This window comes from Tursiops truncatus, chromosome 13 (assembly GCF_011762595.2).
Source record: "Tursiops truncatus isolate mTurTru1 chromosome 13, mTurTru1.mat.Y, whole genome shotgun sequence".
In the NCBI taxonomy this organism is placed as follows: domain Eukaryota; kingdom Metazoa; phylum Chordata; class Mammalia; order Artiodactyla; family Delphinidae; genus Tursiops; species Tursiops truncatus.
The window spans coordinates 64,453,612-64,479,525 of record NC_047046.1 but is presented as its reverse complement, the minus strand read 5'-3'; the positions used below and the strand labels follow the sequence as shown (position 1 = coordinate 64,479,525).

At 37.8% G+C, this 25,914-nt stretch overlaps 1 protein-coding gene across 2 annotated transcripts in view; it reads left to right on the top strand.

The window, feature by feature from the left end:
- DYM (dymeclin) overlaps window positions 1–25,914 on the top strand; it is a 372,239-nt gene that overhangs the window by 106,076 nt on the left and 240,249 nt on the right. For both annotated transcript variants that reach the window (XM_073790708.1, XM_019937032.3), the window contains exon 9: window positions 25,135–25,317. In XM_073790708.1, the coding sequence (XP_073646809.1) occupies window positions 25,135–25,317 (183 nt within the window). The remainder of the gene's footprint in view (window positions 1–25,134; window positions 25,318–25,914) is intronic.

The following is a 25,914-nucleotide window of genomic DNA, read 5'->3' as shown; positions in this document are numbered from 1 at the left end:
ATAGGGATTGCATTGAATCTGTAGATTGCTTTGGGTAGTAGAGTCATTTTCACAGTGTTGATTCTTCCAATCCAAGAACATGGTGCATCTCTCCATCTGTTGGTGACATCTTTGGTTTCTTTCATCAGTGTCTCATAGTTTTCTGAGTACAGGTCTTCTACCTCTTTAGGTAGGTTTATTCCTAGGTATTTTATTCTTTTTGGTGCAGTGGTGAATGGGACTGTTTCCTTAATTTCTCTTTCTGATCTTTCGTTGTTAGTGTATAGGAATGCACGAGACTTCTGTACATTAATTTTGTATCCTACAACTGTACCAAATTCATTGATTAGCTCTAGTAGTTTTCTGGTGGTGTCTTTAGGATTATCTATGTATAGTATCATGTCATCCACAAACAATGACAGCTTTACTTCTTCTTTTCCAATTTGTATTCCTTTTATTTCTTTTTCTTCTTTGATTGCCGTGGCTAGGACTTCCAAAACTATGTTGAGTAAGAGTGGCGAGAGTGGACATCCTTGTCTTGTTCCTGATCTTAGAGGAAATGCTTTCAGTTTTTCACCATTGAGAATGATGTTGGCTGTGGGTTTGTCGTATGTGGCCTTTATTATGTTGAGGTAGCTTCCCTCTATGCCCACTTTCTGGAGAGTTTTTATCATAAATAGGTGTTGAATTTTGTCAGCTTTTTCTGCATCTATTGAGTTGATCATACGGTTTTTCTCCTTCAGTATGTTAATATGGTGTATCACATTGATTGATTTGCATATATTGAAGAATCCTTGCATCCCTGGGATAAATCCCACTTGATCGTGGTGTATGATCCTTTTAATGTGCTGTTGGATTCTGTTTGCTAGTATTTTGTTGAGGATTTTTGCATCTATATTTATCAGTGATATGGGTCTGTAATTTTCTTTTTTTGTAGTATCTTTGTCTGGTTCTGGTATCAGGGTGATGGTGGCCTCATAGAATGAGTTTGGGAGTGTTCCTTCCTCTGCAATTTTTGGAAGAGTTTGAGAAGAATCGGTATTAGCTCTCCTCTAAATGTTTGATAGAACTCACCTGTGAAGCCATCTGGTCCTGGACTTTTGTTTGTTGGAAAATTTTTAATCACAGTGTCAATTTCATTACTGTGATTGGTCTGTTCATATTTTCTGTTTCTTCCTGGTTCAGTCTTGGAAGGTTATAGCTTTCTAAGAATTTGTGCATTTCTTCCAGGTTGTCCATTTTATTGGCATAGAGTTGCTTGTAGTCACTTATGATGCTTTGGATTTCTGCAGTGTCCGTTGTAACTTCTCCTTTTTTATTTCTAATTTTATTGATTTGAGTGCTCTCCCTCTTTTTCTTTTTTTAAAATGTATTTATTTTTGGCTGCACTGGGTCTTCGTTGCTGCGTGCAGGCTTTCTCTAGTTGCGGCGAGCGGGGGCTTCTCTTCGTTGCGGTGTGCGGGCTTCTCATTGCAGTGGCTTCTCTCGTTGCAGAGCACGGGCTCTAGGCACGTGGGCTTCAGTAGTTGTGGCACGAAGGCTTCAGTAGTTGTGGCTCACAGGCTCTAGAGTGCAGGCTCAGTCGTTGTGGTGCTCGGGCTTAGTTTCTCCATGGCATGTGGGATGTTCCCAGACCGGGTCTCGAACCCGTGTCTCCTGCACTGGCAGGCAGATTCTTAACCACTGGGCTACCAGGGAAGTCCTCCCTTTTTTTCTTGATGTGTCTGGCCAAAGGTTTATCAATTTTGTTTATCTTCTCAAAGAACCAGCTTTTACTTTTATTGATGTTTGCTATTATTTTCTTTGTTTCTGTTTCATTTATTTCTGCTGTGATCTTTATGATTTCTTTCCTTCTAGTAACTTTGGGTTTTGTTTGTTCTTCTTTCTCTAGTTCCTTTAGGTGTAAGGTTAGATTGTTTATTTGAGATGTTTCTTGTTTCTTGAGGTAGGCTTGTATAGCTATAAACTGCCCTCTTAGAACTGCTTTTGCTGCATCCCATAAGTTTTGGATCGCTGTGTTTTCGTTGTCGTTTGTTTCTAGGTATTTTTTGATTTCCTCTTCAATTTCTTCAGTGATCTCTTGGTTATTTAGTAACGTATTGTTTAGCCTACACGTCTTTGTGTTTTTTACATTTTTTGTTCCCTGTAATTGATTTCTAATCTCATAGCATTGTGGTCGGAAAAGATGCTTGATATGATTTTAATTTTCTTTAATTTACCAAGGCTTGATTAGTGACTCAAGATGTGATCTGTCCTGGAGAATGTGCTGTGTGCACTTGAGAAGAAAGTGTAATCTGCTGTTTTCGGATGGAATGTCCTAAAAATATCAGTTAAATCTATCTGGTCTATTGTGTCTTTTAAAGCTTGTGTTTCCCCAATAATTTTCTGTCTGGATGATCTGTCCATTGATATAAGTGAGGTGTTAAAGTCCCCCACTAAATTGTGTTACTCTCGATTTCCTCTTTTATAGCTGTTAGAATTTGCCTTATGTTGACTGGTGGCTCGAACAGCAGATGTTTATTTCTCCCAGTTTTAGAGGCTGGGAAGTCTAAGATTAAGGTGCTGGCAGATTTGGTTCTTAGTGAGGGCTCTCTTCTTGGCTTGCAGATGGTTGCACAGTATCTTTACATGGTGTCTCTTTTTCCTCATATAAGGGCACAAATATCATCATGGGGGCTCCGCCCTCATGACTACATCTAAACCTAATGACTTTACAAAAGGCCCTACCTCCTATTACTACCACATTGGGGGTAGGGCTTAATATATGAATTTGGGGTTGGGGGACACAAACATTCAGTCAGTAATAGGTATTAAATAGGTCATGCTGGAATTCCCCTCACTGAAATTCTCAGTTTGGGAGGCCATTGGTCTCTTTTTTATGTCTTAAAAAGGTTTAAGACACCTTTTAGCCCCAGTCATTCTTTATTTTAAATCACAACGTGTTTAGTGGTGGAGGTGAGGGTTTTGCCCAAAGTAGATCACTCACAGCCCATTCCAACCTCACTAATATGTTTTTTTTAAAAATAAAGAAGGAAAAGCATTCCAGAATGCATAAGGATTCCACCACCACCACCACCAAATAATCCTGTGATTGAAACACGTTATTTTCTATTCTGATTTTGGAGGCCACTCCTTATATTGTCCTTTGGGAGGGACTAGCTTTAGATCTTGATAACTTGGTATTATGGAAGAGGCATAAGTATCAGACTCTGGCTGTTGGTATTAGACCTAGAATTGAAAGCCAGTCCTGCCATATACTAACTAGATGTTCTTTGGCTATTTAACCTCTTAGTGACTCAAATTCTTCAAGGCAAAATGAGGGTAATACCTTCCTTTATAGGGCTACTGAGGGCATGAAATGAGCAAAAGTGTAAGAAGGAGCCTCGTACCCAGTAGGTGCATAATAAATGGTCACTGTTAGTCACAAATATTACATAGTTGTATTTGAAAGATAACTTTTCTTTAAAATAAATACCAAAAAGGCAGTGACCTTATAATGATTTACAAGTTTACTCAGATTTTTTATGTAAATAAATTATGAAAATATCTGATATTTGGTATACACATTTATAATAGAGACTTCAGATAGTCACTACAAGAGTTATGTTGAAAATTTATATTGTGAGAAGGAAAAACAGTTATAACATTTATTGTTTTTCTTTTGATTCTATCCTTACTTCTTTGACCCTGTCTTTTAATATATTTTAAATCTTCTAAATTGCCTCTAATACCTAAAAAAAAGGGTGAAGCAAAGGAAGCATTGACCTTGAAATTTCTTGTGTGTTTTTTCATTGTAAGACAGAGCTGTAATGTGATTATAACTGAGTATTTAACGTTTTAAAGAGCCAAGCCTAATTGAATGTGTTCTGCCAAGCTGGGCTTTCCATCGCAACTACTGAGGTTTCACACGATAATTTCTGATATATGGCTTTTCCATTTGAATGAGCCATCAAAAATGTTTTTTTTTCCCTTTGCTTGCAGTGGTGGGTGTCCCAGCCAAATTATAAAGCCAAAGTAGTGATTATTTGTTTAGGTAAATGCTATAATAGAGAAATTAATAAAGTAGAATTTGAAGATTAAAACTCATTTCTCCCAATTGGTGTTATTGAGAAAGTTACTGAATTCATTATGATAGGTATGGTATGAAGTAGTTGTAATTTTTTTTTACGTGACGGTTGTTTTTCTCTTCAGTTTTGGCTTCTTCTGGGCTGACTCATTGAGAGAAAGAACAACTACAGTAAGCGAAAAAGTATGTGGCACTCAGAAACAGGCATAGTTGTGAAAGCATTTCTAATTAAAGCACTTTGAATTTTCAAAGAAAGAAAGTGCTTTATAAACAGTAATTACATTCTCAATTCATTTTTATTTGGAATGATCTGATAGATTTTTATATACCAGGTGAAAGAATGACTTTTTTCTCCTCTTTATTTTCAGGACTGAACTCATTTTGTGACTTTTAAAATATAGTTAATTTCAGTTTACTGTTTACTTGTAATGGTTCTTTGCAGGCATACAGTGAGCATTTATTTACTTTATTTTTGGCTGTGTTGGGTCTTCATTGCTACGCGTGGGCTTTCTTTAGTTGCATCAAGTGGGGGCTACACTTTGTTGCGGTGCACGGGCTTCTCATTGCGGTGGCTTCTCTTGTTGCGGAGCACAGGCTTCAGTAGTTCTGTCTCGCAGGCTCTAGTTCAGTAGTTGTGGCCCACGGGCTTAGTTGCTCCATGGCATGTGGGATCTTCCGAGACCAGGGCTTGAACCCGTGTCCCTTGCATTGGCAGGCAGATTCTTAACCACTGTGCCACCAGGGAAGCCCCAGAGTGAGTGTTTAGATTAGTATCTACATTACAAACTGACCATATTTAGTTGTAGGGTCATAACATAAGTTATTTTACTTTTAATTGCTCTCTGAAACAAGCATTATTTCAGATTTTATACTTGTAAAAAATGTTTATTAAAAGATATTCATTGGAAGTGTCAAAATATAGTATTGACTTGTTTATCTTTTATCCTTGTAATTTGCTGGCAACCGCTCCTAAACCAGTTTCCAGAAATGGTTTGTGTTTTTTCTTTTTTCTTTTTTTTTTTTGTGGTACGCGGGCCTCCCACTGTTGTGGCCTCTCCCGTTACGGAGCACAGGCTCCGGACACGCAGGCTCAGTGGCCATGGCTCACGGGCCCAGCCGCTCCGCGGCATGTGGTATCTTCCCGTACCGAGGCACGAACCCACGTCCCCTGCATTGGTAGGCGGATTCCCAACCACTGCGCCACCAGGGAAGCCCTCCAGAAATGGTTTTGAAAGTCAGTATGCCAGCCCTCTAGTCTCATTTTCTTCTTAACAGATTTGAGGGGAAGACTGAAGCTTTTTTTATGCCACAAATCGTTGGGGAATGAATTCATTCATATTCACCAGGAAGAAAATAGAATAATGCAGTCAATTTCAGATGAAATCCTAGGAATAAGTTTCTAAGACTGCTATAAATGTTGTTTATTTGGCATCGACGATTTAATGTTTCTGAGACTCCACTAACGTAATTTATTTTATTGTGGAATTTAAAATATTAAAGATATTTTAAACATAAGAATATTAAAATCATGGAATTCTAATTTTGGGGACTGAATCTTATTTGAAAAATGAAGCAGTTAAAGTGGATTTGCTGGGGCTTCCCTGGTGGCGCAGTGGTTGAGAGTCCACCTGCCGATGCAGGGGACACGGATTCATGCCCCGGTCCGGGAGGATCCCACGTGCCGTGGAACGGCTGGGTCTGTGAGCCATGGCCGCTGAGCCTGCACGTCCGGAGCCTGTGCTCCGCAACGGGAGAGGCCACAACAGTGAGAGGCACGCGTATTTCAAAAAAAAAAAAAAAAAAATATATATATATATATATATATATATATGTATATGTATATGTATATAGTTCTGTTAGGTAAAAATACCCTTCAGTATTTTTTTGCATGGGAGTGTAGATTTATGGAGCCTAAAACTGTATGTCAGATGACTAAAGAAATAAACAATGTTAATAAACATTATTACAACACATAACAGGAGTTAGCCAGGCAGGAGAAGAGACTAGTAAGTTGCTTTGGGATGCTTGGGATACTTTCCAGAGATGTACAAAGGATAGGGTGCGAATATCTTAATTCACCCTGCTGGTCCTGTGTGGAGCTAGGTGCTGCTTATTAGACTGTAGATGTAGTTTTACCTTTATTTTGCATGAAGTGAAAGTGAATTAAATTTGTTTCAAAATCAGACATATATGAAAGTAGGTACAGTTGCAGCCAGTAACTTTTAGAGGTTTAACACTGGAGATGAATGTCATATTTTTAATTATGAAAGAAGGTGTTGGTACACCAGTGGGAACTCTGACAACTCTGCTAAGAGTGTAATTAGGTATAGCTACTTTGGAAAATATTTGACCATTATTTAGTCAAATATTGACTGAATATGAACATACCCTGTACCCCAGCAGCTCCATTCTTAGGTATATGTCCTAAAGGAACCTGCACACCTGAGTGCAAGAAAACATGAAAAAAGGTTCGTAGCAACATTGTTTATAATCGTCTCCAACTGGAAACACATCAGATGACCATCAAGAGTGGAATGGATGAAGAGTATTATGTTCATTATATGCAGCTGAAGGGACTGCAGCTCCCCATGTAAACTGATGACTCTTAGAAAACCACGTGGCGTGAAAGAAGCAAGTTAAAAGAAAACATATACAGTATGAAAGTTCAAAAGTAGGCAAAACTACACCAAAAAAGCCAGGCAAAACTAAACTACATTGTTTAGAGTTTGGTCTGTAGGTGTTTGAAACTATAAAGAAAAGCAAGGAAATGATTATCATAAATTTGTATAATAGTATTTGATAACGAGTAAACTACCTATCCTCCTCGATTTACCATGGATGATAGCAGTGTGTAAGGGTTTTATTCTTCAGATGCCTTTGGTTTGCAGTCTTATATTAATTTCTTACTTGCTCTTGTTCATTACTTTTATTTTTGTCCTTCCTGCCGTATAATCATATTATCCTTTCAACATATTAATCATTTGAAATGCCTACACAGAACACTTCCTCCTCTTGTATATTCAATTTAGTGGATCTCTGGTTCTTTGAAATGTTTTGACGTAATTTACAAACTTAGATTCTCTTATGTCTTGGTGTTGCATACATCCATGGTGGTTCTCCTGCTGTACACTGGACCATTTATATTGTCCCCCTGATACCTGGACACTGAAGGTCCACGCCCTTCAAATGGGGTTTTGTTTCAACCCTCTCCTGCATGCGTGCATTCAAGTTACACCAATATGTACTTTATTCTTCAGGGAGATTTCTGTTTGCAGGTGTTTCTTAACATGTTTCCCCATTTCTTCATCCTAAGGAGCCTTTTTATTTTTAGTTTTTTTGTAATTTTTTTAAAAAAAATATTTATTTATTTGGCTGTGCTGGGTCTTAGTTGTAGCGTGTGGGATCTATAGTCACGGCGTGTGGGATCTTTAGTTGCGGCACGTGGGCTCTTTTAGTTGTGGCATGTGGGAGTGAACCTGGGCCCCCTGCATTGGGAGCACGGGGTCTTAACCACTGGACCACCAGGGAAGTCCCAGGAGCCTTGTTAGACTGTTTTTTCTTAATTGCCGCTGCCACTCCCAAAGGAAAATTAAAACTACAAATATACTGTATATCTGTTTATGTACTGTATGTATCTGTGCTTCATACATAAAAAGAGGGTTTTTATTTTTTGCTGTCTTCCGAATCAAGTTTTCAAAGTTTGTCCCCTTGAGATGATATGGCCAACTTTGCAATGCGTAATGTAAGCAAAAGTCTGCAGCCCTCCACTTAGGCTGAGCCAAATTTCTCCCTATGTTTTTACTGCTGGAATACATTTTCTCTTCTTTCATGTTCTTTCTATCTGGCTGGGCCATAACTCTCAAAGATATTTAAATGATAATACAATTTGATCTGCATTTCCCTCATGCCCTTGTCATGCTCTGCAGTCACAACACTAACTGATGCTAATGGCAAGTATAGTTTTAAGAATCCTGTCTTGTTCATGTAACATTATGTTGTATTTTCCATGCCATTAATATTTCTTCATAAATACAGTTTTAATCATGTATCATATGGATTCACCTTAATCAGTTAAAATGATTAGTCATTTTGGTGGTTTCCACTGTTTTGTTATTCCAGATAACACCCTAGTGAACATCTTTATACAATATGTTGCAAGAGAACCTGCTGGCTCCACCACAGTAGGAGCCTTACTACCTGAGCAGGAAGCCATTGGAATCCTGATTGAATCTGCTAGAGATCCCCCCAGAAGCTGAAGGAAAAATGGCTTCTCTGTTTTCACGCCCCACCCTACCCCCAACCCAGTGTCTCTGATTCTCTGCCCTAATCTGAAGCCAGCAGGCAAAGAAGTTTGGAAAATATAGTTTGCAGGTTTCTAGCCCCCTGCACTACAAGATCATAGATGGGAGGGGTGTGGAAATGGCTACTAGTACTGTGACCTTATTTTACAGAGGTTATGTAATTTTCGTCAAGTCACACAGCTAGTAGAAATCATATGTGGCTATCTTTCTCCATACTGTATGCTGTATGTATACATATGAGTGTGAGTGTGTGTTTATAAAGTCTTAAATATTATCGCACAGGGGGCACTAGAAGTTATGAAAATTTTAAAAACTAAGATTAGCTGTAGTTCTACCACTGTAACAAATCAACTGTCTCCATTTTTTCATTCTTTTTCCAGTGCTTGTCCCTATGTATAGGTATATACTTACAGCAAATTAAATAGTAAAGTAGGAAGCATTTAAAATGTGCAAATAATAATCAAGTTTTATCTTGTTATTAGGGTTATGAAAATAAAATAGTATATTGCTATGTATTTGAAAAGTTTGAGCCCTAATCAAGAAAGGTGTGGTTGAAATCCAAGCTGTTACTTTTGTTAATTTCATTTCCTGACTTGGTCAAATCAGGAGAGCAGGCAAATTTTTGCTGTAAAGCAGCTAAAATTACTTACTTCCTTCTTTTGGCTGTATGGTTAATAGCGCATGTTTTGAGGTGTCCGGTTGCTAGTATTCAAAGGGAAGACGTCATGGTAAGACTACCAATACTGCTGCCAGTTCTCATGTTGTTCATAAAGCTCACTGGTTTATCTGGGCACAGTTGTTTCCCTGAGCAAAGGTAAAGACAGGGCTCTAAAGACAGGGAACCTAAGGCCAAGTTCCATCATCTCAAGTAGAAAGGATATATTTTGGAGACATTGCAAAGGATTTATTCATATGTGTCATGATGATGACTGCTAGTTTGTCTCCTCCCCCATTTTAGCTGACTACATGGATGCAAAGAATAGGTTATATTTCTCAGTCCTCTTTTCAACCATATATGATCTATATTTTGGCCAAGGGAATGTAAGCAGAAGTGGTATGGGCAAACCTGCAGGTAGAGTTCTCAAAGGAAGTGCATGTCCTCATCTCTGTCTGCTGACTTGAATGAAAATGTGATGGCTGGAGCTGGATTAGCCATATTGTACCATGAGTAAATTTAGAAATGGAGACTGTGCACAGTGAAGCAACAAGAGAAAAGGAGCCTGGCTCTTGAATATCATGGAGTAATGGGCAAGCTCTGCTACACCTACTCTTGGACTTCTGTTGAAGCCATAATTAATACAGGTCTGTTACTTGTAACTCACCCTAATGCTGACTTATACTTGGTTGATAATGTATAGCGGATGAAGACGAGGCAGTAATATAATAAACTAGCTTTCTAGGGTAGGTTATTTGTACGAGTTATCAGCATAATCTCACAGAGACCAGAAGACGGTGGGATGAGGCAGAACCTAGTACTTCTCCCTCTCTGCATACCAGATTTTGTCCTCAGTCCCCCAGCATTTTTGTTATACTCTTCACAAAATACAACATTTAAGTTCAGAGTAAAAGAACAACAAAAACAGTGAATTACACAAATAGTCTTTTGTTGTTGTTGAATTCTGCCAATCATAGTAATTTACACATTATTGAGAAAACCATTAGAGCCGTTAACAGTGCTTTTTCAGCCAGCCCATAACAGCTGAGGCAAATGAGTCATAACCATAAAGATCTAGGAGTTTGTCAGAAGCCTCTTAGCAATGCTCAGGTTTCATATTTTATCTTATAAATTAATGCACATTTTAAGTTCTACTTCAATAATCATATCCACGTTTGTTTTATTACTATTAAGATGGCATTACCTGACAGTCCAGTGACTTAATTAACTTTCTAGAAATCTTAGTGTAAGATTAGTGATCCAGAAAAAAGTATCATGTTTGTTTTCTGACCTTGCTTGTTCCTGGCACATCATGGATTGTCTCCAAAAGTTAATGCATACCTGTTGGAGAAATAGCATATGTATCATTTGAGCCTAATGGAGTTTCTTAGCTAACTGGATTTTTCTTTCTTTCTTCTCTGAGTGTTGTGATATATTGCAAAAAGCCTGAAACCTGGATTTAAGGCTGCTAGTTTTGTGACCTTGGGGGTAGTGATTGGGATCATTAAATTTCTACTTTCTGGTAGCTTTTGTGATCTGCAGTTTTATTTTGTTGTTATATCTCTGCTATTCTTTTTTTTTTTTTTAGCCATGCTGTGCGGCTTGTGGGATCTTAGTTCCCCAACCAGGGATCGAACCTGGGCCCTGGTAGTGAAAGCCCCAAGTCCTAACAACCGGACCACCAGGAAATCACCTCTGCTATTCTTTTTACTTCTGAAATTTCTGTCATATCTTCATAGTCTTCATATCTCTTCATCTCTCTTAGAATTTCATTTGTCTCTCTGAACTCTGAATAAGTTCTTCAGATTTATCTTCTAGTTCACTAATTCTCTTCCCAGTTGTATCTGATCCATGAAATTGTTTCACTGAAGTTTTCTAATGTTTGAATTATAACATAGGTGCAGTAAAGTACAAAATCTTAAATGTACAACTTTATGCAGATTTAAGTGAGAGGTTGATTAAGGAGAGGCCTTAGAAATGACTGTTGGAATCTGGTAAGATGGAAGTTGTTGGTTACTTTGTGAAGAATCATTTAGGTGGAATGGTGTTTAGGAAACTAATTAGGGTAGGTTGAGGGGAGAATGAGAGTCAGAGAACAGGCAGAAAAATAAGGCAGCCACTGGAAGGGGACATGGATTCTAGGGAGGTTTTATTTTTTTTATTTTTGGCTGGGAAATGGTGCAACATGTTTACATACTGTGGTAGGAATGATTCATTCCAATTCTGTAAATATTACTAAATGCCTGCATTCATAGAACTTACATTCTATTACAGATGGAGAAATTCTTATTCATAAAGATTGGAGAAGGGATATTTCATTCCTTTATAACAGGAGTGAAGGCAGAGTATGTACATGTTGATGCAGGTGGGTTTGTGGATTTTAAAGTGGAAAGACAGGGTAGTTATCTGATAGACTCTATTGAGAGTCAGCTGAGCATGAAGATTGGGGATTGGTGTTGGAAGTTTACCGAGAGAGAGCTGTAGGAGCCTAATTCCCCTGGGACACTAGAGAAGCATAATAGGATTGCTGGACAGAGCTGAGGGCCCACTTGAAATTTATGGGGATGAACTTAAAAGCAATCAGAATGGTTGTATGTTGTTCTTATGTATAGCTGCTTTGGAACATGGAGTAGTTAGAGAATTGGATTTAATCGAGGCTGGAGTTTTGCTAGGCAGTTATGATGGAGGAAAGCGGGAGTGTGAGGGAGTTGGGAAGGAGTAAGCAAGGGAGTGATCCTGTTGCTGATCCGCTGAATCCTAGCTGGGTTAGGAGGGGCTGGTGGTAGACAATGAAAAAGTGGTAGAAAGAGCCAACCAGGTCAAAAATTGTTTGAGTCAGGTACTAGAGGAAATGGTCTGGAAGGCTGGGCAGTGGTGGTATTCAGAGAGTGGAATATATGAATTCAAAATGGTGGTAGTGCAATTATTAGCAAAGAGAACGTGCAACCAGGGCATGACCATGGGAATGGGTAGCTGGGGTAGGTTAGAGGAAGTGAACAAGCAGATCAAGGCCTTAGAGACCATATTTTTGGGTGGTTTGAATATGAGTATGTTGATATTTTAAAAATGAGGCCTGGAGTAGTGTGGAGGGGCGGACAGTGAAGCAGGTGCTCAGATGATTAGAAAATGACCAGGAGTGACAGTGCTGTCTATAAATGACTGTAGCAAGCAGCATTGATGGGTAGTATAGTCTGATGGGATGTTTCAGGGCAACTGGGGTGTCAGGAGAAATAGTTTGGAAGCTGTACTGCTTCTCTGTGGTACAAGGGTTGTGGAGAGAGAAAAACAAGTTACCACTTATAAAGGCTCCAGAGAACTGTTCTCAGGGGACACCCAGGTTTCTGTTAGACCAGGGGCAAAGAGGTTAAGCTTGAAAATACTGAGGATTTTTTCTGATGAGATATGTGAGTTCCAGAGGGGATGGGGAGAGCTATGGGAGACTGTGTTAGTTTAGGGGCTGCACTGAATCGTACGGCACTGGACCAGGGTGTGTAGCAGCTTTAGTTCTCTTTGCTGATCAAAGTAAACAGGGATATAAGGCATAATTATAATTAGCCCTCATGATCCTTTAGGGGAAGGTAGGTAGTAATTCTAATGATAGCTTTGGACAGTTTGTCATGGTGAGGCTTTTGGCCTCATGGCCTGAAAAGGAGGTGTCTTACTGAAGGATTCAGAGCTCCGTGAACCTCCCTCATATCCCGCTGGTTGGTTGTGTCCCAGTAGGGGAAAGAGTATCTTATTAGTAGTGTGGGCTTAATAGTTATGCATCGTTGTATTGTGTAGGGTTAACTAGAGAATCTACAATCATCTTAACTGCTCATTTTGAAGCTAAATTTAACTGAAATTTATAACTTAAAAAGCTGAAATGCATCAGTGGAAGACCATGACCAATTCAGAACAAAATGGTTAACAGAACTTCCTTCTCCCAAGCTGCCGGAATTCCAGGCACCTGTGATATGTATGTCGGCGTGCGTGTTTGTGCACAAGGAGCTTTGCAGCGCAAACAAGCATTGCACAGCAGTCAGACTTTTTGATAGGAGACTTAGTTATTAGGATCTCCTGTAAGCTCTAGTTTTTTCTAGGTTTATGAAAATACTGTATCCCATAACTGATTTAGTGAGTTAATAGGTTAGTATTAATCCTAGGTAAAACTGGAAGTGAAGGTTGTATGTATGTATGAATTGTATGTCATTCATTTGTAAGATCACCAGAAAGGACTTGAATTCTTGGTCTGTTTGGGGTCCTTCAGAATTGGCAGTCGGAGTGACCTTCAGAAGCACCGTCATGTAGGCCCCTCACAATCTGCCCTCTCTTTCCAGCCTTACCTCACTCAGAGTCTCCAGCTGGAGCGCCAGGTGCACCGAAGGTTCACCCCTGCCCAGCTTTGTCTGATACCATCCCATGCACCGAAATGCCCTTCTCTTCTCCTCCTGCAGATCTGTCACTCACCTTCACACCCCAGGTTACAGGCAGCCGCCTTTGGGAAGCTCTCCTGGAATGCCCAAGCAAAGCTGGTCCTCTTTCTTTGCACAGGACTCTGTGAAACTCTCAGAACATTGTGTTATAAAGACATTCCTGCCTGTCTTAAGAAGATTATGGGCACCTTGAATGTATTGAAAACAATTTATTCATTGAAGAACCTGTGCATGCCTGCCAAAGAGATAATTTAGTAAATGTTTATTCACCATAAAAAAGGGGCAAAACACCTGGGAGAGATGGTTCCTTAGGGGCATGTAAAGAAATGCAGATGTGGTACCAAGATGAACAGAAGGCAGTAGAGCCAAAAACACAATCCAAGCAAAATATATATATATATATATATATATATGTGTGTGTGTGTGTGTGTGTGTGTGTCTGTGGGGTTCCGTGGATGAGGCTGAAGAGCGGGAGAGACTTCTGTCTGGCAAGATAATTTGGGACCAGACTCACTGTAAACCACAGAATGCTATTCCTTATAGCAAACAGATTGAATTTAGGCCTGTTATATCCCAAGTGCTTGAAGATCTGACTTGCGGTAAATTTTAAACTTGTAATACCCAGTGGAGGCCAGGGGACCCCGTTTATTGTTTTGGAGCTGGAGGGGCAGTGAGGGTAGTGGGGGAGAGCATCTGCTATAGACTCAGCACTGTGGGTGCAGACCCGCTTAGCTCTATTATGTGCGTAAGGAACTTGGCCTCTTTGAGTGTAATTTCTTTATGTGTAAAATTAGGTAAATGATAATTCTTGGTGAGTTATAAATTTGATAATTTGTATAGATCACCGTTTAATGGCAGAAACTGCTCTTTTTCTTCCCCTCTTTCTTTCACTACCTCTCCCCACAACAGTCCCTTGTGTATAGTAGTCTTTACTTATTTATTTATTTAATAAATTTATTTATTTTATTTATTGATAAGCTGTGTTGGGTCTTCATTGCTGCACGCAGGCTCTCTCTAGTTGCGGTAAGCGGGAACTACTCTTCGTTGCGGTGCGTGGGCTTCTCATTGCTGTAGCTTCTCTTGTTGCGGAGCATGGGCTCTAGGCGCGTGGGCTTCAGTAGTTGTGGCTTGCGGGCTCTAGAACGCAGGCTCAGTATTTTTGGCGCACAGGCTTAGTTGCTCTATGACATGTGGAATCTTCCCGAACCAGGGATTGAACCCGTGTCCCCTGCACTGGCAGGTGGATTCTTAACCACTGCGCCACCAGGGAATCCCTGGTTCCATTATTTTTAAAATAGATTTTTACGAGAGTCAGTTTAGTTAAACCTAGATAATGTAATCAAGCACGCTACACCACAGTATGTCTCCTTATGCTGCAAGAGAAGGAAGGAGCATGTGCCTCTTTCCCCCCTGTTGCGGGCAGGACCCCACTCAGGGTACCTGGATTACTGGCATGGCATGTGACTTCTGACAGGTGGGCTGAGTGTGAGCACCAGTGCCAGTCTGAGTAATGTGTACTGCTGAGGCTTAGGGTCTTCATATTTCTTAGATGAAACACAAAGTTCTGGTATTTTCTTTGCTCACCTACTTTGGAGACCGTTAGTGTTAGTGTGTGTTTATTAACTGCTGGTTGGATTGTATTGAATGCTCTGTGGATATTTCTTCAATCTCATGAGTACTTTCAGACCATTTGATCTAGTGTTCACTCTTATTTGCATTTACTACCTGTAGCTTTCATTTGGGGACCATTTGTATCTTGGGAACTCTCTGGATTCATTAATGTGGAATTGTCTTTTTCAAATATTTATGAATGTGCTCTCTTTTCATAGATTCTACTTTCCTAGTCCCTCCTAAGCTCTTATCTTACTCTTCTTATCCTTTGATGGTAGATGATGTTGCTGTTGCTGCCTTTAAGGCATTTAAAAATTCATTTCAAAGTGGTCCGAGTTTTGGAAGAAATTCTTCCCATCTTTCCTTGAATGTCACTTTCAACCAAAGAGTAATAGTTACTCACAGATTCTCAGTTTTTAATGCCCAGGAGAGTAACAGCTGGAAAGCTATATGGAAAAAATGACTGTTACTGAGGTGGGAATAAATCTATTCTGCATATTTTGTTATAGTCGTTTGATTTATATTTACTCTTTCACAAGTGGAAGTTGTGAGTGCTAATGTAGGCACTCATTCTAAGATTGTACTGTTAGAAATCTATTTGTAGATTCCAAATGGATTCTTTTTGGTTATTGATACTGTTAAAGTTAATAAACTTATTAGTATAGGTAGTTTTTGACAAAATCTCTTGCATAATTCAGACTTCAATCCTGATTTTTATTTGGAGAAAGTAAAGAATTTTGTATGAATATTTTTACATAAAATATAAAAAATTCAGTTTGTAAAATTAAAAATTACTCATTTCCTATTTAATATAATATAAAAAATTACATTGTCAGGGTGCAAAGGAATCAAACCACAGTGAAGAAGGGAGACACCCATGTCAAGCAACCCACAGTCTAGCAGGGAAGACAGTCATGCAAGCCAAGTGTATGAAGTAGTACAGCCGTGTATAAGAGAGTAACAGTGCGCAGTACTGTTTGCAGTAACAGTGAGAGCTCTAGCCCTAATAAGGCCCTTTAATTTTCACAGGGGTGACATACTACACTGTTGGATTTCCTCAGCTGAAGGAGGGGTGAATGGTTGTATTTGGTTAAAGCTTGTTGAAAGGTACTTATGTTTCTCTTCCATCATTAACACATATACCTCTATTTTATGTTTTGTTGGGGATGCCTCATTGCCAGCAGATGGAAAGGTGGCCAGGGTATTGAGGGGTTAGAGATCATGTACCATGGGAAAATGTTGTGGGAACAGGGCTTTTTTGGTTTGAAGAGTGGGACTTCTGTGTAAGTATACACTGCCAGATGCTTAGAGCTGTGATGTGAGGACTTCTCTGTTTTCCTACAGGAATATTTCCCCAACTTCACCCACATCCATGCAACCACCATGATTTTGTCTTATATGAGTACAGCTTGAATTCCAGTTTACTTACCTCACTTTTTCAAAAATTTAAACATATTGTTTACTCTATCCTTATATTACATGGTGAAGTCCTTGAAAATTGAGATTGATATCCTAGTTTATATATTTCTAATATACATGTAACTCTTGAAGATTTTTAAGAAGTGCCACACTTAACCATCTCTCACTTCATCAGTGGTCTGTGCGCCATTTTGGGAAACACTGCTTTAGGGGACAACCTCAGGACAGATGGAATGAGGTTACTGGGGAACCAGATATGGACCTGTTCAAGGGAAGGGCTATCTGTCCTCTGAGTGTACAGGCACAGTGCCCCTTTCTTATTTCTTGCATCAGATTTAATTTATTTAATGTTTTTGCATGGGGGTATGAGATGGGATTTATCTCAGAGGACACTAGATTTTTTATTCATTTTGTTTCCCTTCATACTGTACACTTTACTATAGTACCTGGCTCATCTTAGGTTCTCATAAATGTTTATTTTAAGGATATGTGATTCTAGAGTTTTACTTAGACCAGTGAATTCTGTTACCTTTCATTGTTTCTCCTTTTTGAAAACAGGTGTTATCTTCATGAACACTGAATTATTTCAGTGGATGCTTTTTCAGTTTTTCTTTAATAGTTCTGTTCTAAAGGAGTAAGACTTTTAAAGTTTCATATGGCTTATATTATGCTGGATTATAAATCAGAGGTTCTGAAAGATTTCAGACTACAAAGGTGGATAAAATGTTTTAGTGTGCTATGAGTTTTTAAAACATTTTCCTCTGTTCTTTTTTTTTCCTCTGTTCTTTTGTGGTGTTTTTTTTTTCTCTTTTTTGAGATGGTCAAAGCATTCCTTTTGGGAGACAGGCTGGGGGTTTTAATATCATGTTGTTTTGTGTTAGGAAAATTGAATTTGACTGAGAACTGTTTTAGGAACTAGCAGTCACCAGATATTTTAAGAGTGCTTTAAATGTAAACACATGTAAAAAAGTGAAAATATTAGTGACCTTCCCACCACCCTTCCCCCTTTCCTCTAGCACTGTAGTATGATTGGCTGTAGTTCAAGATTGTGTATGTTGCTGTTTTATATTCATTTTCAAATGAAAAAAATAAATTGCTAAAGAATGTTTTTTTAACATATAGGCTGATTACATAGAGAGGTACTTGAGGACTGTGCCCTTTAATAAAGATACAATATCAAATAGGGTATGTTTTCCTCAATAAACTAACATTTTAATATATTTCTTTTAAGAAATATTGTTCTAAAGATATGTAAATATTTTTCAAATTTTATGGTTTCTTTTACTACATTATCATTTTAGAAATCAAAGCATTCTAATGAGAAAAACAAATCACCTTTAGTTCCTGTAATCAAAGGTAACCACTGTGAGCATTCTGGTATATACTTATCATCTTACAAAAAGGAATGCATACTGGGTTTTCTTAGTGGTAAACATTTTAATGTAAGTTTAACATATAGAAAAGTGTACAATTAGTGTATAGCTCAATTCATTGTCATAAAGTGAATGAACATACATGTTATTACCAGTCAGGTCAAGTAATCCCAGCGTCCCAGAAACCCGCTCGTGCACTCTCCTAATCGCTGTCCTCTACCAACTGCATGGGAAACCACTGTTGTGACTTCTAGCCCCGCAGATTAGTTTTGAACTTTATATAGATGGAATCACATGCTATGTATGCTTTGGCATCTTCTTTGGTTCGTAAAGTTCTTTCATGTTTTTGCATGAAGCATATTTTGTTCATTTTGATTATTATATATTATTTCATCTTAAGACTATCCCATATTTTATTTATCCTTCATACTGTAATGTATATGATTATTACACATTTGATTATTTCTAACTTTTGCCTGTTAAAATAATGCTGCTATGTGTATTTTTGTACATGTCTTTGCACATAATGCAAGCATTTTATTAGGTATAATAATTAGGCAAATTGCTGGGTCCTAGCTGTACATCATTCAAGTATAGTGGTTACAGTTAAACAGTTTTCCAAATTATTTTCACCAATTTACTCTCTCACTATAGAGTATATGAGAGTTCAACTTGCTCCACATCCATGCCCAACATGTTTTTGGAGAGGGAAAGGATGGAGTCATGTTTATTGAGATATAATTTATACACAGTAAAATTTACCTTCTGTTAGTTTTAGCAAATATGTATAGTCATGTAATAACCACCATAACCATAAGATTTTGAACATTTCCATCATCTTAAAAAGTCTCCTTGTGTTCCTTTGTAGTCAGACCCTAACAACTGACCCTCCAAACTAGTTATGCAATGCAGGTATCTACCACTTAATATCAGTAATCACAAAAATCAGACATTATGCCAAAAATACTGATCTGGAACCTATTTAAATACCATTATTTTAAATTTTAAAAATTATAGTGTATATAATAACTCAACCAGTTTTTTAAACCACATTAAATGCCAGTGTTTAACAAACTAGTGTGTTTTTATATAAAATGCTTAAAACATGGCTTCCTGATGAAAGTGATGATTTAAATAGTAATCTCTTCTCTTCCATTTAGTCATTTTTTTCCTCACTCTTCTTTACAACTTTTACCTCTTATTGTATAACACTTAGAAAAATCAAGGGCTTAGTGTGAAAGGTCTTAGGAAACACATTTAGTATGTGTGCCCAGTGGTGGAGAACGGCTCACACAGGGCAGGGCACTAAGATGCCCTGTTAGTTATGAACAACATCTGAGACATTCATCTCGTCTTTTTTGTTTTTTTTTTTAAACACTCAGTTCAGTTTCAAAATGTCAACAATTCTGTCACACCGGTTATCTTTGTAATGAAATTTGATTCCCCCTCTCCCCCAGTACGTTATTTTGTTTAAAATGTTTTGAGTTTTGGAGATACAAATATAAAAGATTATTTTATGAACACTAGTTGAAAAGGATTAAACTGAGTGATATATTCTAGGAAGTTTAGATATTAAAAACCAGCTGACATTCTACTGGGAAAATGTTAACCTTGTTGACATTCTGGGTGATATGCCTGGATTTCTAACCATGGGCTTGGTTTTCTCTTGTGTTGATGAGTTATGTCACAATTAATTCAGCCAGTTTCTTCTTATTCAGTATTTAAGTGTATATGTTTCTCTTGAGTTTTAAGATGGATAGCTCTTTAATATGATCTTTGTATTCATTCTTTAGAATAAATTGTGGAATTGGACTTGTTAGGCCAAATAATCTGCGTATTGTTAATGTTTGTGATGCACGTTACTTGACTGCCTTTCCCAAAGATGGTGCGTACCCATTTACAGTCCTACCACTGGTGTCTGAAAACACCTGTCTCCTAGTATTCTCATCAGCATTAAAGTATTATAATTTAAAATATAGGACTAAAGCCAACTTTTTTTTTTTTTTTTTTTTTCCCCGGTACGCGGGCCTCTCACTGTTGTGGCCTCTCCCGCTGCGGAGCCCAGGCTCCGGACGCGCAGGCTCAGCGGCCATGGCTCACGGGCCCAGCCGCTCCGCGGCATGTGGGATCCTCCCGGACCGGGGCACGAACCTGTGTCCCCTGCATCGGCAGGCGGACTCTCAACCACTGCGCCACCAGGGAAGCCCTAAAGCCAACTTTTGACACTTACATTTAGAACTTTAAAAACAGCATGCTTTTCCTTTAAATAGCAAATATAAAATCTATATTATTTATATACTTTTAAAATATCAAATATAAAATCAGTCTTATACATTGTAAAAATAACCTTTGGTAAGTAACTGAAGTAAGAAAGAAAGTAAAGTTGAAGTAAAGGAACAAATTAAGTTTGTAAGTTGGAGCCCTCTAAGGAATATGAAACATGAAAAAGATGTAGCTATTTTCTGTCAAGGAGTCCACGGGAAGACTTGTGCCTAAGTTACATACATAAGTATAATCAATTTCAGACTGTGGTAAGTACAGTGCTGGAGAGAGCTATATAATCGAAGTGCTGTAAAAGCAGTCATGGTTTTGCTTCATTAGAATAGACGACTCTGATCTGGACCTTGAAGGATGCTCTAAGCAAGAAAGAAAGGAGGAAAAAGAAATGAAAGAAAATTTTTTGAAACTGGGGGGAAGTAGAATGGCTTCTCTGGTTAATTGTAAACTTGGAAAAAGTCTAAACCAATGGTCAGTTCTACACATTGATTTCTGAGTTATTTCTCAACTGTTTTTTCTTCCAGGGTCATCCTGACATTTAGGTAACATTCTTTTTCTCCCTGCAAACTCATTACCATTTATTTATTTGCTTGTCTTTTCCATGTCCATTTCTCCTTTAGACTATAAACTTCATGGATAGGGCCTCATTGTCTTTGGGTTCTTTAGTGTCTAATCCAGTTTCTTGCACTGTGCCTAATCCACGATGGTACATTTCCTCTGTGACTGGTATGTGACCCTTAAAAGAAATTAACTTCAAAGAAGTTTAGTGATCATCAGATATTTTTTCCCATACAAATGTTCCTAACTGGTGATGGAATTGTTCTGTATTTTGATGGTGTCAGTGTTAAATCCTGATTGTGATACTGTACTATAGGTTTGTAAGATGTTACCCTTAGAGGAAATTGGATAAAAAGGTGTGCATTTTTTTACAAGAGCATATGAATCTATAATTATCTTAAAAACTTAAATAAATTTTTGATATGCAAAAATTTTTTTTTAACTATTGTTTGGGAAAAAAAAGGTCTCTAACCAAGCAATAATATTTTGGAACTTTATAACACATAATTGTGTTAGGATATTGGTTTGGCTTTTAATAGAAATCAGATACCAGTGGCTTAAAAAAGATAGATTAATATTTCTCTCACGTAGAAGTCTACGCTAGTCCAGGGGTGTAGGCAGGTTTGCTTCCTGAGGTCATCCAGGGACCAGAGTTCCTTCTGTCTTGTTTTGCCATTCCCTTGGTGGTATCCTCGTGCACAAAGTCAAATCTGTCGGCCCACCACTCTACCTGGGTTCTAGCCTATGGGAAGGGCGAGGATTTGAAGAGAAAATAATTTCCTTTTAAGGATATAATCTAAAACTCGCATGGGCTGCTCCCAGTCACATCTCGTTGGCTGGAATTTAGTCATATGGCCATAGTTTCCTGTAAGAAAGATTGGGAAATGTAGTTCTGCCCAGCTAAAGCTCAGGGCTTTTATTAATAAAAGGAAAGAGAGCATGGTATTGGGATCAGATAGTTACTCTGCCCCAGTGTTTGCCCTGGGATGCATGTTCAGTAACTTTATTGGTGAAACTGCCTGCCCTTATTTCTCTGTACTTATATAGGAAAAGTATAGATGTTTGAAGAGTTAGGTATATTTGTTGGATCATTATGGCAATGAAAATTGGTATGAATATTTGCTTCCCCTTTCTCTAACCTCCTCAAAGACAAAGTATAATTTTTTTTCTTTGTATTTTTTATACCTGGCATAGAGCCTAACCCTAATTAGGCACTCACTACCTATTTATTGACTGATTACCCCTTTATCTGTGTTAATTAAAATGTCTCTAGCAGAATTTTCATACGTATTTGTAATAGCTGACCTGCTTTCTCCTTAATTTCTTCATGGTCTCTGTTTTGTTACAGTATTACAGTCTCAAAATATATGAATATGACCCTTTTAGCAGATTTTTATAACTATGGATGACAGTATAGTATGTTATCATGTATTTTTTTTGTATAGTTTTGCTTGAATAATTAGTGTTCTGTAATGTATTTTTTAGATACAAGAAATCAGTTATAGTGGCAAGTGGCATGTTTAGTAATATAAAAAACAGTAATTTACCTTAATTTCGTTGTCTTAATAGTTTACTTTTGAGTTCAAAATTTCTTAAAATGAGAGTTCTTTTTCCTTTGGTTATTATTTTATTGATGTTTCAGTTTGTCATACTTTATATTTTTCTCACATTTTTATTGTTAAGGATAAATAATCTTGAGTCACTACTTTTAAAAGGTGGAATCATCAACACTAGATTTTTTCTTTTAGTTAATTTCAGTACTTTTTTAGTTTTAGTTAGATGAATTTTATTTTAAGCATTTATTCGGAGGACCTGAGGGATACAATTAAAAAACTTTGGAGACCATCCTTAATTTGGTTTTTAGAACAGAAGGAAATACACTGTAACTTTCCCTTATTTTTTTGGTGGAGAGAAGCTTTTTTTTGCCAACAGGAAAATGCAGTTCCACTAAGATTCTTGGGTCATAGATCAGAGGCTTGGATCAGCAAAAAGAAACAAACTTTTGGAAGAATTCTGGTCCAGTATTATGGCCAGTTTAAACTACAATGTAGGCAGTGGCAGGCTGCCTCATTTCTCCCTGTAAGGAAAGGCCACATAGCAGTAATATTTATCAGAGAAAGGAAGGAAGGCTGTCTGTCCGGTGGGGGTGGAGTGGGATAGCTTCTCAATAAAATGTTCATTTGTTGACATTATAAGCAGCTTTGCAGCCCTGTTGAAAAAACTTGAAGGGGGGTGGGGGGGAAGAAGACTTCAAGTTCTGTTAAAAGCGAGTCAGAATTTTGTTTGTGAAATTTGTCCGGTGCTAGTCAACTCTTATTTCTCCTAGTAATGAAGATGCACAGCTGTGAAAGAGAATCCCCCCAAAAATAAAACACTTATATTTTACCTTGGAGAGCATTTTGTGTTTTTTTTTTTTTTTTTTTGTTTGCAGATTGAACTTTCTAATTGTGTTTTTCTTTGCTTGCAATCGTCGAACACACAGTGGTGGATATAGGGGTAGGCAGTCATGGAGCATACTCTGAGTGGAAGGAAGTGACTGGAAATTTTTAAAGATGTTAAGATAGACAACAAATCAGTCCCAAAGCAAGTAATACTTGGCTACTGGTTTTACTTTCTTATATAATTTTGATTTTCTTATTAAATGCCTCAAGTTTCCCAACTATGTCATGAACATTGTTTTGAATAAATTTAAATTTGTGATGTGTAGTGATCACTTATTTTTTTGGTTTGTTTTTAACTGAAGTACAGTTGATTTATATCTAATGTGTTAATTACTGCTGTACAGCAAAGTGATTCAGTTATACATATATATTCATTCTTTTTTTAAAATATTCTTTTCCATTATGGTTTATCATGTGACATTGAATATAGTTCTCTGTGCTACACAGTAGGACCTTGTTGTCTGTCCATTCCATATATAACAGCTTACATCTACTAGCCCCAACCTCCCACTCCATTCCTCCCCCGCACCCTCCCCTGTGGCAACCGCCAGTCTCTTCTCTATGTCCGTGATTCTGTCTCTGTTTCATAGATAGGTTCATTTGTGTCATATTTTAGATTCCACATATAAGTGATAGTCTTTCTCTTTCTGACTTGTTTCACTTAGTATGATAATCTCTACTTGCATCCATGTTGCTGCAAATGGCATTATTTTGTTCTTTTTATGGCTGAGTAGTATTCTGTTATATATATGTACCACATCTTTATCCATTCATCTGTGCTTGGACATTTAGGTTGTTTCCGTGTCTTGGCTATTGTAAATACTGCCGCTGTGAACTTTGGGGTGCATGTATCCTTTCGAATTACGGTTTTCTCTGGGCATATGCCCAGGAGTGGGATTTCTGGATCATATGGTAATTCTAGTTTTAGTTTTCTGATGAACCTCCTTACATATAAGTCTTTCACCTCTTTGGCTAGGTTTATTCCTAAGTTGTTTTTTAATGTGATTAAATGCATTTTTTAATCCAGTTTCTGTATCAAGGAGATTTTTCTGGCCTTGTCAAATGAGTATGTAGCTATGATTCTTGTTCTGTACTTTGGCACTGCATATATAGTATGAGAATTGTCTGTACTTTGAGGGTTTGGTAGACTTATTTGTAAAAAAAAAAAAAAAAATCTGGACTTGGATGGTTTTTAAGGATTGGCTCTTTGACTCTGGTTTACACTCTTACAAGGTTATTTGTCCATTCAGGCTTTCATCTTCTTTGGACAATTTTGTTTTCTCCTAGATATTTTAATATTTTGCTTAGGTTTCCAAATATATTGGTATAAAGTTGTATGTGAAATTTTTTTATAATTATGTGTATGTTTTGATATGTAAAGAAAAATTTAGAAAGATACATAAGAAACTTAATATTATCTTGGTTATCTATGGGAAATGGAAGTGGAATTATGGGAATAGGGAATGACAGTCTTTAAAATTTGTATGTCCTTGGACAATATGAGAATTTCCAAACTATGGACTTGTTTTACTTTCATAATCAAAAAAGGGAGTGTTATTTCAAACTTTAAAATGTGAGAAAGTATGGAATATTGTACAGAAATAGATTCATCTTACAAGTCCCAGCACATTTCTTTTTTGTAGTTTTCCACCAGAGTTGTATTTTTATTTATTTATTTATTTTAACATCTTTATTGGAGTGTAATTGCTTTACAATGGTACATTAGTTTCTGCTTTATAACAAAGTGAATCAGTTATACATATACATATGTTCCCATATCTCCTCCCTCTTGCGTCTCCCTCCCACCCTCCCTATCCCACCCCTCTAGGTGGTCACAAAGCACCCAGCTGATCTCCCTGTGCTATGCGGCTGCTTCCCACTAGCTAGCTATTTTACATTTGGTCCATGCCACTCTCTCACTTCGTCCCAGCTTTCCCTTCCCCCTCCCTGTGTCCTCAAGTCCATTCTCTACATCTGCGTCTTTATTCCTGTCCTGCCCCTAGTCCCAGCACATTTTAATTGTGTGTTTTCTTCTCAAGCTGGACTCTGGACTGTTTTCACACTGGGCGGTGTGGGCAGCAAAGCGGCTGCTGCTCCAGAAGTTTCTTCCCCTCTGGCCAACCAGAGTCTCCTGCTTCTGCTGATTCTGGCCAACCTGACAGATGCTGCAGATGCACCAAACCCCTACAGACAGGCCATCATGTCCTTTAAGAATACACAAGGTTTGTGGTATTTTTTTTTCCTCTGAATAGTCTTTCTAATGAGGAAAGAGGGTATTGTTTACCCCATATTGTGTACTTTTACTTGTGGAGATGACTGTCAAGTTGTATATTTTCATGTTGGTTAAAAATGAGAAAAACTAAATTTTCTGTGTATGTTCTCAGGAAGGTCACGTAAATCTTAGATGAGGGCTGTGGTTCTTTATATCCATTTATATTTACATTTCTTTCAGAGATAACCAAGCCAGCATGTGCTTAATTTAGATCCACCTGTCCTACCTATTAGGGATAGGAATTAACCTAGAAAACTCCAAATGATACATTATTTGAAATTTTTAATTTAAAATCTATATTCCATTTAGGGTTTTATATAACTAAAGATAGGAGCAGAACTCAGCAGACTTTTTCTGCAAAGGGGCAGATGGCTTTTGTGGTCTCTGTCACCACCTCATAACTGCCATTGTAGCATAAAAGCAGCATAGGTAATACATAAGCAAATGAGCATGACTGGGTTCCAGTAAAACTTTATTTCCAAAACAGGTGGTGGGGTGCCTGTAGGCTGTAATTTGCTAAAACCCTGAAGTAGAGCACGCGCAGATA